This window comes from Squalius cephalus, assembly GCF_949319135.1.
Source record: "Squalius cephalus genome assembly, chromosome: 24".
In the NCBI taxonomy this organism is placed as follows: Eukaryota; Metazoa; Chordata; class Actinopteri; order Cypriniformes; family Leuciscidae; genus Squalius; species Squalius cephalus.
In genome coordinates, this window is record NC_137145.1 from 14,375,525 (window position 1) to 14,391,238 (window position 15,714).

At 36.7% G+C, this 15,714-nt stretch overlaps 1 protein-coding gene across 1 annotated transcript in view; it reads right to left on the minus strand.

Moving 5' to 3' along the window:
• Positions 1-15,042, minus strand: part of cxadr (CXADR Ig-like cell adhesion molecule) — a 54,949-nt gene extending 39,907 nt beyond the window's left edge. The window contains exon 1 of the mRNA XM_079861838.1: positions 14,863-15,042. Coding sequence (XP_079717964.1) covers positions 14,863-14,914 — 52 coding nt within the window. The 5' untranslated portion in view covers positions 14,915-15,042. The remainder of the gene's footprint in view (positions 1-14,862) is intronic.
• Between the last annotated feature and the right edge of the window lie 672 nt (positions 15,043-15,714).

Consider the following 15,714-nt stretch of genomic DNA (forward strand, 5'->3'; position numbering starts at 1 on the left):
AGGTGTGAACACAAAAAATGCGTTGAAAAACGCTGGCGAATAACGCGCGCCGATATTCGTCCCGGTGTTTAGGGTGCTTTAGTTAGTATTATTATTACATTGAGACGTATCTAAATTCTACTGTACAACAGTAATATATTTCTGTCAAGTTAAACCGAACTTTTATTTTGACGGGTTGCCGTGAAGACCTTTTAGTTTCTGTGTTTATGGCATGACGATAGTTTTTCTCAAATGAAGCAGTTAAATGCTCATGAAGTGACTTTCAGAGATAACACGATAACACACTATTGCGATTTGATTTCAAGTGTACTGAACTGCTATATCACGAAAATCATAGCTGCTAAAATTACTACATGGAGCTCGCGCGTCCATTTTTTTGGGGGGGCATTTTTTTTCTTTTCTTTTTTTATTCTTTCAAGGGGGCAGGGTGGTAGTTTTGACTTTAATTGTGTCATTATTTAAATGCAGCACCATTCCAGGAATACGCTATATAAAATTACTTCATCTAAGAATATCTGGCAGAATGACTATTTTTGGGCTAGAGAATCTTGTAGTCTATAAGCTTTTGTGGGAAAGCATAATTTCCAAATACTTAAACAACCTTCAGATCTAACATACCGGTACTCATCTCGATCCAAGTAGTTTCAATACTTGCTAACAAACAAACAAAAAACATCTATTTTGCTGTTAAGTAGGCCTAAAAACACCATATTTGATTTTGTTGATGTTTGGAGGGCAATATGAGGACAGTGAAGCAGTGGAAGCCTTCTGGGTAGATTATGGCTCGCATCAGTATCCAGCTCACACCTAGACATATTTGTTTAACAAAGCCACATTCACCAGACCAGAAAACACACAGATGACCTTTTCACAATCAAATATTACATTCTTAAAATAGATTATAGACTCTCTACAGAACTAAAATGAAACATTTATATAAAGTTAAACCTGCATATTTGACAATTCCAATGAAAGAAGAACATTAATTCATCAAATAAGTCACTTATTGATGAAATCTGATAATATTCCTACAAAAGTCACTTGCTTCTCAAGCTCAACTGCCCATGTGCTTTGAAAGCCAATAAGCCCACACAACATGCACTCATTTTCACATGCACACAGTGATACTAGAAGCTTCTTGGTCTTGAATCCAAAGAGGTTAATTCAGGAGTGGTCAAACAGACAGACAGCTGTCTCTCAGCTTATAGATCAGTCAGGGTCAGACAGGCAGCTCAGCCCAGTAATCTCAATGAAAGTGTCTGATCTCAGCTAACAGGCTTTCACTCTCAGCAAGAAACCTCAATCAAAGAATCAGAGAGAGCTTGTGTTCAGAGCCAAAAGTTGTGCAAGAACAATGAAGTGCTCATACATTAGCTTCTTATTTGACAAAGGCTAAAATGAAAACCTAAAATGCATCAAATGCACTCAAATCTCTATTAACATGGAACCTTTTTAAACCACAATAGGTAGGATATATATATGAGACAGAAAAAGACCCAGTATTAATCTTCATTTAAATCATCTTGCAAAACACATTGAATAAATAAGTCAAGCAGAACAACGGAATGGCTTTGCAAAAATTGACACGCCATAAACCTATATGGTGACAAATGTATCTGATGCATTCAATTTTACAGAAATCAAACCTGACATTTCATTTTAAATATTTCACACTGTAGCCAAGAGCCTTAAAAACAGTTATTTTATTTTGCAGGCCAGGAAAGCTTGAGGCTTCAGCTTGGGTGGGTTCTGCAAGTGAGGATCTTTCTATGATGCTGAAGGAATTCATATTCTCACCAGTAAAGAAAGTGGGACAGATAAGTAGGGCTAGAATACGCTAATATTCTTAGGGAAGCTTTGTTTATTCAGGATGCACAAGAGAAAAAAGTAATCATTAACCTTCTACAAACAGTTAAACTTAAGTTTCCCAATGTGTCAGTAGGCTCTCTAGAGAGTCTACTCATGTGCGAAGGTAAATGTCAAATCATTGTAAACACTATAAAGAATGAAGCAAAATGTCAAAGTTCTGATTTTAAAAAGGTGGAACGTGCCTCTGGCTGAACAAAGGACATTTTAAATGTGTTGTATTTGTGTCAGATGAGAGCACACCAGAGAAAAACAGTAAATCTGAGGATTACAGAACACCTAGTGCTGCCTAAATACATCGCTTTATACAGAATGAAAAGGGAGGGGAAAGAGAGAGAAAAGAGAGAGAAAAGAGAGAATACTCTGAAAGTACTGAGATGGCAAAAAAAAACAATTCCTTCTGATTCTCGCGCACAGGATGGAAAGGGATGAGAGAATGACACCGAGAAGAGATGTGCCTTGTGATGTGGCCATGAATTAAACATGAATCCATTAAGACACTTAACAGCTGGCTGCTATAAAGCATTTTTTCAGAGGAACATCTACAGTAGCAAAAGCCATTATACACACACATTATGCTGGTGTCACAAACACACACACAGTTATACTGTATATGCAAAATGCTCACTTAAAACAGAAAGATTTCAGCATAAAGAATTCAAAAACTAGGTTAAACTTCATAACTACCACTGCATGGGTAAAATAGGTTTTATTTGTTCACAACAGAACAAATTTTACTTCCAACGTTACTGTTTGCCAAGTACCATGAAAACACGGCTTATTATATCCAGAGGCAGTCTCCAGGGAAACAATGTGTTCTGCAGTCAATTACACACTTTTTTGCTCTATATCTCTGACTTTCTCTCTGCAACTAAATCTCAATATTTCTGTCTCCTTCATTTAAGCTCTCTTTAATGTGCACTGGCTTTGAGCAAAATGCTGTTGCAAATACAGCCCTTATGGACCTTCAAGCACACACACTATAAATTAATGAATCACTATTTGCAATTCACACTGATGCTGTCATGGGGCCGGATTCACGAAACATTCTTAACAATAAATTCTTATTAAGTCCTATTTACTTATTTTCTAAGTTTAGAATATTTTGCATTCCCAAAAACATTTCTTAATGTTCTTTTTCTCTTTTCTTAAAGGGATAGTTCACCCAAAAATTTAAATTGTCATCAATTACTCACCCTCATGTTGTTCCATCCAAACCCGTAAGACATTCGTTCATCTTAGGATCACAAATAAAGTTCTTTTTGATGAAATCTGAGAGCTTTCTGTCCCTCCATTGACAGCTACGCAACTACCAATTTGACGCTTCAAAAAGTTCATAAAGAGATCGTAAAACTAATCCATATGAATTGAGCGGTTTAGTCCCAATTTTATGAAGAGAAGCGATCGCTTTATATGATGAACAGATTTAATTTAGGCTTTTATTCACATTTAAAAATTTATCAGCGGAAATAAAGAGAAGCTCAACCGAACCTGCTTGACGCGCGGTAACAAACCTCATTGGTTCTTGCGGAAGCTCAAAAGTGCAGCATAACACAACAATGAATCTCATTGGTTCTCACACGTCAAGCGAACATGCTTAATCTTCCGTTTACCACAACTGATATGCGAGTTGATGATTGTTTATATGTGAATAAATCACTAAATTGAATCTATTTATCATGTAGAGCGATTGTGTCTCTTCAGAAAATTTGGACTAAAACGCTCAATTGATATGGATTAGTTTTACGATTTTAGTTTTAAGCTTTTTGAAGCATCAAAAAGGTAGTTGCATCTATGGAGAGTACAGAAAACTCTCAGATTTCATCAAAAAGATCCTCATTTGTGTTCTTCAGATGAATGAAATTCTTACAGGTTTGGAATGACATGAGGGTGAGTAATTAATGTCATTTTTGGGTGGATCCCTTTAAGATCCCTTTAAGATTGTTATCTATCCAAATAATAATAATAATGAGTTACAAATGTCAAATCACAATTGTGAACATTTATGGGGATTCTAATGTGGTACTCTAGACCCTTAATCACCAAATCCCTGAGGATGTTAACATCTAAATCCAAAACTTAATGCAATGACAAGGTCATGTCATTCACACACAGAGACAAGCTGTTGACACTCATGTTCAAGGTTATACTCGGCAGGTGGGCCTTGCAGATGCTTTTTAGATTTTGTTTCCTAACATCACATGAAAAACTCAAATATTTGCGCTGAAATGGACTGTAAACTTCCTTCTTCCCCCTTTACAACATATAAACTCAACTCATCCATGCATGATCACTGTCTAATCATAGCCCCAGAGGCAGAACGTAGGAAATTATCATGAAGGCTGTAATTAAACAGTTTGTTTGGGCAAAGATGAGAGATAGATGGTTGATTTATTGGAACTGGGCCAGAGCCCAAAATGTTATTTATAAAATATTACAAAATAGGTTGCGTATGAGCACCACGGGCTAAATGTAAAGATTGCGACATGAATCCTCCCCTCATGCTGAGAAAATAGCACATAAAAAAATGTGCATAATAATGATTATCTAGGGAAAACAAATCACTTTTTCCCGCACGCTAGGGTAATTTACATATGTACGAACAGATTACAATTTGCCTTAACATTAGAGTGGTGTTGACTTGAATGCTAATGCTGAGGCAGGACGTGTGTGTAAGTGTGTGTGTGTTGAGGGGGTTGATAGGAGTCAAGAGCATAGCATTTTTTTTTTTTAAGTCTGTGCAAATTTGCTTTTTCTCTTACACGCTGGCAGTCAATAATGTGTAATGTTTCTCAATTAGATAAAAAGCCGAAAATTGGTTTCTACACAGCTGATTTACTTCTCGCTTCCTTACTTCTGGAGGAACTAAATCTCTTTGATAACGCACAACATAGCGACAAAGGTCTTATACACATGATTACATTTTCCCCAATCTAGATTATCATCTAATTGTAGAGAGCTGGAACGGACTTCTTGCTTCTGTCTGAAAGTGAAGTGCAGCTTTAAAACCATCTCTGAATTTGGCAATGTTTAACTGTTTAAATGTTTGGCTAATGCTGGACCAGGGAATAGGCTAATCTTAGTATCATGTAGTAAAGGCTGATTTATACTTTTGCTACGTTGTAGGCTGTGTGTAGCACGCGTAACCTATGGTGTAGCCTGGCGTGCACCTCACCAAAAATGTAACAATGCTACGTTGTGATTGGTCTACTAGAACCCCTCCCTGCATGTGTAATTGCACATTAACACCCCTGTGTAGCCTACAGCGCAGAGGCTACGCCGTATAAATCCGTATTAACTGGAAAAATAAAGTTTGTTATCAGTCTGCTTAAGTATAAATCAGCCTTAAGTGTCAATATTTGATTTTATTCTCCAGCTGATTCATTCTTAAGCAGACTGATAACAAACTTTATTTTTCCAGTTAATGTTTGTGTGAGGGAGACGGAAAGAGACAACAGTGCTGGAACATAAAGCTTCTGAGTAGAAGACCTGCTAAAGTAAATCCCTGTAGACATGATTCCAGCATAGTGAAAACTCACACACACACACACACACACACTGTGACTGCACCAAGACTTGTGTGTACACCTTCACACAGACATACCAATGTCAAGCTGGCAGGCATACACACGCACACATACACGCGCACGCACACACACACAGTCTCTAAGGCAAATATAATCTCACACTGGAGCCTGACCACTCTCTCCCACACAAAATGCATAAGCCTATACACCATGCATTAGAAGCCACATACTTTTAGAGAATATGTTGCCTCCTACCAATTTGGATTAAAGAACAACTGCTGCATGACTGACTACTTTTCATACTACATTTAATAAATGCTGAAATATGCTGATTATCTAAGATAAAATTCGCAAGCTAAGTGCACCACACATAAACACTGTCCTCGGAGGACCGGGAGAACACAAAGGAAGGATCATGTTAACCCAACCTAGCAGTCTCTAAACAGGGACGACACGATCTACATTCTGAGTAATTCTGACAGATGTCATTGGTGTGTTTATGACATGACACAATGGAGTCAGTTAAGTAATACACATTACTAGTTACTCAATCATTGATTGGCTTGCTTAGTATAAACTCCATACATAGATCACCAGAAAGTGTAATACTTTACCATTCAAAGGTTTAGGGGTGGCAAGATTTTTAATGTTTTTGAAAGAAGTTTTTAATGTTCACCAAGGTTGAATTTATTTAATAAAAACAAAATACAGTAAAATTTCAATTTAAAACAATTTATATATACATTTAAAAAAAAAGTAATTTATTTCAGTGATGGCAAAACTGAATTTTCAGCAGTCATTACAGTCTTAAGCGTCACATGATCCTTCAAAAATCATTCTAATGTGATGATTTGCTGCTCAAGAAACATTTCCTATTATAATCAATGTTTAAAATAGTTGTGCTTCTTACTATTTTTGTGGAAACTAAGATAGGCCTACATTTTTCTTCTAACAGTCTAAATTCCAAAAGAGCAGCATTGATTTGAATTAGAAACATTTTGTAACATTATAAATGTCTTTAATTCATACTTTTATTCAGCAAGGATGACAGTACTTTAACTCTTAACCCAAACTCTTCAACAAGACCAAAAGGAAGAGAAAGCAAATGATTCTCATCACTAGTTGTGTCAGCCAATTCCTCATTAAATCAGCTAAAATCCACAACTCATTGTTCCATCAACACTGTTACAGATGGATCAAAATAATTTCTCAGTTCTGTCAACTATGCCTTTATGCATAATATTGTTCTTTTTTTTACTAATAGCTGAATCATTAATTAACATGATTTACTCATCCTTATTTTGCTTTAAGACACACAAAAGATGATATTGTGAAAAAAGTCTCTTTTTTCCATCTATTCAGTTAAAGTCAGTTGATTGACTTTTGGTGTGTCAATGAAAATGGTTGAAACTTTTTTCTCCACAGTAAAAACAAAAAGTCATACAGGTTTGGAACAACATGAGGGTGAGAAAATGAAACGAAAAACTGAATTTTTATTTTTGGGTGAACCATCCTTTTAAGTTGGCTTTATATCTTTTGAAGTCCACTTCACAGGGGACTATTAAGGGACTGGAACGTACCCCTGAACTGTTTTTGAATTTCTGTCTGAATCACAAACGGGAGTTTATTAGTCATGTGTCATGTTTATTAGTCAAGACTCATTATGGTATAAGCATTACCAAGGGGTGAACCGAGGGACACAATGATGGATGCAGTACAGGACCTCTTATCATTGCAGAAAAAAAACAAGGTGGTGCCTATGAGCTGATGTGTGATGGATGGAGAGATGCAGAAAACAGAAAGAGGTTTCATGACCTTGTGTTTTTGGAAGGTTTATCAGAACAGTGGGATGGAGAAGCCCAAGTCTGCTTGGCTATGATCTGAGCTTCACAATGATTCACACATCCCTGAAAAAAAAAAAAAGAAAAAAGAAAAAAAAACTCCTACCAGCCTTTACATACTTAACCCTCAACCCTGCCAAATCCCTCTGAAATTCGATTCCATTCTCTTCCATTATCCCTTTAGATTCCTTGTTTCATTCGTCTCTGCGTCTCACATGATATACTTACAATGATCACACTTTCTTCCCTCCATCCTCTTCTAAACTCCCACTCATACACTCATCCATGACTTTAACCTCTGCTCCCATCTCTCCTTTCTGTTTGAATCGCTTTCCTACCGTCTCTTTCTACTCCCCTCTGTTCCCGGGTTGCCTATTTCAGCATGTGTGAGTGATGATCCATGAATGCATAGCAAGTCTCCAATTGAAACTAGAGTGACCAGGAAAAAAAACACCTTACAACCTTGGTTATTTATCATTATCACTAGGTCTAATGGAACGTGATCAGCCCGCCGTAATGGCCCACTTACTCTCCAAATTGAAAAAGAGGGCAATGAAAAAAGGCAAGAGAGAGAGAGAGAACGAGCAAGGGCTTGGCACACTGGATCAGAGGGTTGTAACGTAACAGGAGTAGGTGTTGTCTGCGTCTCAAGTACGAGTCTTGCATCCTAAAATATTTATGAAGCAGAGGCCTGAATATTCATACGGGTAGTGTGTCCTCTCTTAGATGGAGGGCATACAGCACATACACAAACACAGGTGCTCAGAGTGTGATTCTACTCTAAAGCTCAGTCCCTTATTCAGGAGGACAGCATCAGTTGTGTTGAGAGGAGGAGAAAGAGATTACAGAGGGAGCAAAACACAGGGCTTTGAGTCGCAGGTGAAGTCGATATCAACATTTAGTTTTGAGAGGCTTTGCTGGTTGGATTAGACAACGCTGCTGCAAAACAGAATAAAGACTGTGGCCTGAGGCCATAACTCAGCAGCTCGTCTCTCCTTAGATTACACAAAGACAAATCTTGGAGTATCTCAAATAAATATCTTTTTGCCTCACAGCATGCCCTCCAGCTCTACCTTCTCAACATCTTTTCCTCTCTGTGGGTGCCTACGTCAAACAGTTTTTGTTTATTCTAAAAGAAATTATATTTCTTAAGAACAGTAACTGCAATGTGATTATAAAAAAGAAGTGCCTTACATTAACCCTTTAAACCCGAAGTGTACCGCCGACACGACATCCATTGAAATGTGATAATTATTGAATTAGATGGTAAGAAATCTGCCTGGTAATTTTTTTAAATTTTTATTTCAAACCCCGTTTCTAAATTTTAGCTTGTCATTGTCATTATGTTGAAGTCCTCATTTACTAATAAACCATTGTCGTGGAGTGTAACATGAACCATGTTCTGCTGAAACCTGACTGACTCTTACTGTAGAAACCCCTTCTCTAATTTTTGAGACCTCAGAGCACTACTTGTCTGGAAAAATGTGACATTAATTGATAAAATATATATATAATACATACACATTTAAGCATTTTAATGCTTTCGAAAAAAAGAAAAGATAAAAATACAGTAAAAACAGTAAAATATTAGGTTATTACTTTTTTTAAAACATTTAAATTTGAAATTTAAAACATTGTTTACTATTTTAGTATATTTTAAAAAAGTAACTTATTCCTGTGATGGCACAGCTGTTTTCAAAAGCCATTACTCCAGTCTTCATTGTCATTTATATTTTTGTGGAAACAGTGATTAAAAAAAATTCAGGAATAAAAAGGTTAAAAGAACACAAACTCTTTTGTAACATTTTAAATGCCTTTACTGTCACTTTTGATCAATGTAATGCACACTTGCTGAATAAAAGTATGAATTATTTTCAAAATAAAAACATCTTACAGACCACAATCTTTTGAACGATAGTGTGCATATGCCATTATAAATGTACAAAGCTCAAAAACAGACTAACCCAAGATTTAATTGTTCAATGGGTTCCACCTCCATTAGCTGGATGACTTTGTTTGGAAAAAAAGCAATCAGGAAACCACTCAATAACAGTGAACAAAAAGAAGTGATTCTCTACAATCACTTTCCAAGGACCCGTGTTGCTGTGTGCTACAGGTCTCCTAGCAACGGTCTCCAGGCAGGGTCTCCAGAGTTGGTAGGTTTATCAGGTAACTACATCACAGGTCTACTCAAGGTTGAGGAGGTTTTCGGAGCAGTACACTGACTTTAAACAGGGTTAAAACACGAGACTACACTCAGTCGTTTATTAATGGGAAGGTCCTGTAGGGTTCTTAATGGCTTTTGAAGACAAGTGTGACTCAAACTTTAGAAAGGAGAAGCAGATAGCATTGAGGACTTGAGTGCATACTACAACATGGGCCGGACATGAATGAGTGATCTTGCACTCATACACGACTGCAGGGGCAAAATAAAAGTGCTGACTGACCAGGGATGTCTGACAGCATCTGGCTAATATCTAAGAGAAGGGACAGGCCTGTCAGAGCCTGTGGAAGGTATATTTGGGAATATATCTTTAATGGACACTAGGGATTATAGGACAGAACAGGGAAGACTACAGGACTGGACAGTGAAGACAGAGTGTTGTCTCAAACCTTAGAAAAGCCTGCATGCTCTCTTTGATTTTTATTTTTAATAAAATATACACATAAAAAAATTACTTAGTATTTGAACAGTGAATACGAAATGGCTTAGAGTTGACGGGAGAAATGTTCTGTGTTGACAATTCCTATTAAAACCAGAAGTCTTTAAAAAGAAGCCAATCAGCTTTAGTTACGTCACAGCCACAAACCCTGATTTGGTGCTTGGTATTATTAGAGAACATTTGATTGGACAAAAATGTGTAGCGAGTCATCAATATTTTTGTCAATTTTCACAGAAGAGAAAGATTGTAATTGCATATCATCTCCTAAAAGTTCATTTGGTTCAAATGGATTTAAAAAAAAAAACATGGATAAATAAGACTATTGATCGAAAATTTTTGCTATACATAGAAACATTATAGTTATTTGTTGCAAAATATTCATATGCAAATATTTAGGTAGTTTGAGTGAGATAGGGCTGTCGCGATAACCGCAATATTGTAGTAATGCACTACTGACAAGCCAACCGCAGAGAAATGCAAGTAACCGCAGCAACCGCGATATTCACACGTTTTCTTTTTTCATAAGGCTTCTTGTTTTGAACTTCGTGCATGTGTATTGAATGTTAAATAAATTAATAATGATAACAAGACTTTTTTATCATGGTGATTTGTACAGAGGCTTCATGGATTTGCACTTAAAACAGAAAGTGAATGAGAGATCGACTGAGCGTGTGCGATTACCTGCGTCTGTCTTTGAGGTCAAGTCAAACTTACCGCAAGGGAAAATCCTTCACCGCGACAGTCCTAGTTTGAGTACATCATTACAGTGATACCATCAGTACATCATTTGCAGTGCTTCATTAAAGCATTAATGAGTGGACGGACGGTTCTTTTGGTGAGAATTGCTTGTCGTGATTTTCTGATTGGTAGGGTTGGGTACCTCCAAAACGGACGTAAGAACCATCATCACCGCACGTGATCACTAGTTAACCCTTTGAGGCATACGATCGTTCACACCGGTGTGATTAGTACGTTCAGTGCCTCGAGAGATCATCAACTGCTAAATTTAAATCTGCATTCGCGCATTGGCTGTTGCTGAGGCAGACGCGCTCAGTGCTGTCATATATCACAACTTATTCAGTGTTTTCAACCACATACAGTTTATTTTAGGTTTCGGACATTTAAATACACACAAGTAATAGCAAAACAACAAATTTATAGTTTGTTTATAAATTTATAGTTATAGCAACCAATCAGTTTGTTTTGTTCTGCATCATGTTTAGTGTGAAAATGTAAAGTCGATGTCCCTACAATAACAGACCAGCGTACATCTAATAAATTATTCATTCAAGAACTTTGTGCAAGTTTACTGTAACAATAGAGCCGCAAACTTCATATACTTTCGAAAATCCAGCATTCAGTTGATCCTGATGAACGCTCATTGTCACAGTTGTAAACATGACGGCGTTCTTCTTCCACGAGGGGTTTCGCGTCACGGCATTTAAATCTACAATATGTAATTTTTTTGCAGCTAGGAGTCGCTAACCTCTTACAATAACAAAGGCGTAGAATTAGTGATTGCTAATGAGAGACCGATATCAGCGCCACACGACAGTCCCGCGAATATAAAGGAATGAGGACATTTCATTCTACCGATCTACCCGCAAGTGCTGAATAATACTCACACAGGCCAGTTTATTAGATGAATGATGTCATCATGTTGAGCTATATAATATTTATTTGTTTTATGTACATTTGCTCACCTGTCTAATAAAGTAGGCTACATGCAAGAGCGGCGTCTCTATCAAGGTGTGAAGCTGTCAAGTCCAAGTTTGCCGCGAAGCTCTCGCCATCTCGAAAACGCCACGACGATATTGATCCTCTTTTAGTTCTCCCTTTGTCCCAAAGTCTGCTTGCCATGATCCATAATGTTTGAACGAAACAACAACAGCGTGGCGCTAAACATTACGTAGTTGTCGACATCTGTCACCATGGTTACTATGGCAGTACAAGCGTAAACCAGCGGAAACGCAGATATTACGTCAATGACAGGCGACAAGTCACAAGGGATGGGCACTATTTAAAATTGTGAATTTCACTGAATTTACAAATTCTTGGAAACATTTACAGTAGGATTATGTTGTACACAATTGAAATAAATAGGCTATATAACACAGTGCAAGTGGTTTTTGGATATTTTGATACAAAATTCTTACATGTCGTACCTTTAAGATCACCTTGTGCAGGACATGCAATAAGTCAGGAGAGGTATCATATTTTGCCAGAGAAGGCAAATGTGGTGTCTTATTTCTGCAAAAGAATTGCTGAAATTTAAAGCTAGTTTGTAAAACACCAAGAATACAGACTACTTTGCTGTAATTAGTACTGTGTAACTGTTATTGAGTGTTAAATTATTGTAGTTGAGTGAGGTGGCTTAGGTTTTATTGTGAATTTGTTTTATAAATTTGTTGTGTTTGCATATTTACTGTATACATTTAAGTATACTTTAAAGTTTTAATATATTGTTCTATATTGTAAGTCAATAAATAAGCTGTACTTTAATGTCATTCACCATCGTTTTGTGGCTCTTTTTTTTTTTGCAGAATCATGGATGTAGTGTTGTTTTTTTACCATAAAGTCCATTGTTAAACATGATTATGTTAAAATAATGCAGACTGACAACTTTAACAAAAGTAGGCTATGTAGATAGCACTGATTAACAACCTTGTAGCTCACAGTAGGTTTTCAAGTTATTGTTAAAAATAAATTCCTCTACGAAAAAAAAAAAAAAAAAAAAAAAAATCAACAACAACTTCCAAAATCCGACTTTTGCACTCTATATAAAGAAAACAAATTGGTCTACACCAACACATTTCTGCTTACTAATATTACTTTGATAAAACAAAACATCAAACAGGTTAAACCACTGGCGTACTACATTTACTACATTGTTTACAGTCATGAGTCTCCTAACTTTGCGGAGTATCGCCATGTCAGCCACTCCAAATTCAGGAGAGACTCCTGCATTCCGTACGCACACAGAACAATAATTTAGAACTTTGCAGTGTTTATGTGGAATATGATATATATATATATATATATTATATATATATTATAAAAAAGCTAAAATCGCTCAGGGATGGTGAAAATAGAAATAACTGGCCAATCCACACTGTTAGACATTACAGTTTTGTACTACTAATATATCACCCAGAATAATACTGCAAATTATCTTTACAGTAAACAACTGATTCTTTTTCTTACTGTGTTGCCAGTAAGTTACTGTAAAACCCTTTGAAATGTCTAACAGTGCACATAATATTCATGAAAGATCATTGACAGAAGTCTCATATCTATATATTTAATTATAACAAATGACATATGAATATTACACCGGTGAAAAGGCCATGTCTTCACATACCTTATTTCAATTTATGAATAATCAGTATTGTGACAGAAGGACAACACAAATGAGAAATATCCTTGTAGCCAGCACCTAAAACAATATCCCTGTCTGCTGAGAAGGACACAGAGCACACAAATGCCAGACTCAAAACTCTGTAGTGACGGTAGTGAGTTTGACAAGTTAAAACCATGGAGGAATAAACGTCATCCACAAGGCAAGCCTACAAAAACATACCTGAGTGTATCCCACAGTGATGGGAAATAGCTCAGATAAACACCACAAGCAAGCTTGCACACATTCCACATATGCATTAAACCAAAAGCAGTGTGTGCGTTATTGTTAGATTCTAGTAACCAGTGGCCCGGAAAGTCATCGCCCTACCCATGCCATTCTTTCTCACTTTATTTTTTCCTTGTGCTGGTCTGTATGCTATGCAACCTGAATCTCTATCTAAAGAACACAGATAACTTCTACCACAACTCCACAAGCAGTTTCAGATGTTACTCAGAACAGAAATAAGCAGAGTAGCTGGCCAGAAGTGCCCAATACTAGTAGACAGCATGTGCAACTCACAGAAAATCAATGTTAACTCTAGACAAGTCCACTGCCAAACCTAGTGTGACTGTTTGCATCCTAAGCCAAGGGATCAATCAATATCAGGTCTTGTATGTAGACTGGATAATAAGCAACCTCAGTTTCAGACATCTCGAGGAGTCTTCCTGAAAAGGGGGGTACACGTGGAGCTTGCATTGGCAGATGGCAGTCTGAAAGAAGCCCCTCTTGATGGCTTTAAGACGGTTAAGCCTATTGTGTAAACTGCTAACTAACAACAATATTCAAGAAATGAATTCTGGAAAATGTATAATTCCACCTAAGCTTGAAAACAAATGGAAATGACGCAAATCTGCTTCAGCAGCAGCATAGATAAGACTTCATACAGATAACTTAATGGATATAAACCGCTAAATAAACAGCTTGCGCGGACTGGGATTGTTGGTATCAAGGAGTCGTTAAATTGACGCTGAAAAAAAAAAAAAACTTACACAAACTCCCCAAATGTACACGTACAGTAAGTAACGTTAGGCTATAACACGTATTAACTTACCCGTTACTTCAATTCTGGACGTGTATAAGCTTTTAACAGGATTATATTTAATTTAGGCTATAAAATGTGTTTTCCTATTGTCCCTTATAACGTTACATGTATTATTTAATAAATTATTGTAAAATAATTAAAAATGAATTTCATTTATTAATAACTAATTTTCTCTATCAGCTGGGAATATATATATAAAATATTTGTGTCTAAATATCGCCGTGGTCCGATTTAAAAAAAAACTGCCATTAGACTTTGAAACTAACGTTAGTGGCCGTTTTTTATTCAACCGAACACCTTTAACTTCGCTTACTCTGGTCAGTACTATTACATTGACCAATTTGGTTTACAGCTGAAACTTACACAGAAACGCTAACAATAAAAATCCGATATAACAAAAAACTAAAAGGTGTAAGAAAACGAAATAAAGTAGCAGTATTAAAAAAACTTTTGAGGGAAGGTAGCGCGCGAGCTAACTAGTCCGCAGCCTTCCGGACAAAATAAAAAATAAAATAAAACTTACCTGCTAGAAGAATTCCATAGATTAAACAGAGGCAGGTCGTGCTCAGATCCATTCTTCTGCTTTTAAGTCACAATTTAGTAATATGCGTAAGTATAAAAACAACTTTTCTCCCCGACTTGAACTGTTTCGCGTTCACTCTTCTTTCGCCAGTCTCGCGCAGCATCAATAGTCCACTAGCTCAGCTCGCTCGCGCAGGTGGATTGTGGCTGGAATCTGCACACGTGATTTCCGGAGGTATCAGCCGGAGAGTTTTCACGCCCTCTTGCGTACACATGCTCCAAAAGCGACTGAATTTCTCCACACATCGGAGCATATTGAATACATAATATTCCCATACCACCAAGTGAATTCGCAGCCGTGTTTGGTGCAATTTCTTCTATAATATGTTGTTCTAACAGCAAAAAATATTAGATTACCAGCCACTCCCATCCCTCTCACTAAATCAATCCCTTGTTGGTAAAATATGTTTCTCCTGTCGTTGTAATAATTATAACAGATCAATCTAGCCCTTTTCCAGAAGGATGCTGTTTCGAAACCAAATGTAATTGCATATTGGAGTCAGTTTGTAAGTGATGTGTTAACTGGAAAAAAAAAGTCTGGCTTTTTCAAGCAGAAGTCAGAGACAGCTGTTCATTTATTTTGTCACTGCCCTTGTCATTTTTTTTTTGTCAAAATGTAGGCTACTTGATTTTGTTGGAAATATTGATGAAAATTTTACCTTACAGTGGAAATACGTTATTTTAGGTTTTAACTCCAAAGATAAACCAACCAGCACTTATTTTATTTTAATTGACTATTTTAACTAACAAATGTACATTTTCTGAGGAAAAAACATGTTTTATAGTAATTAAA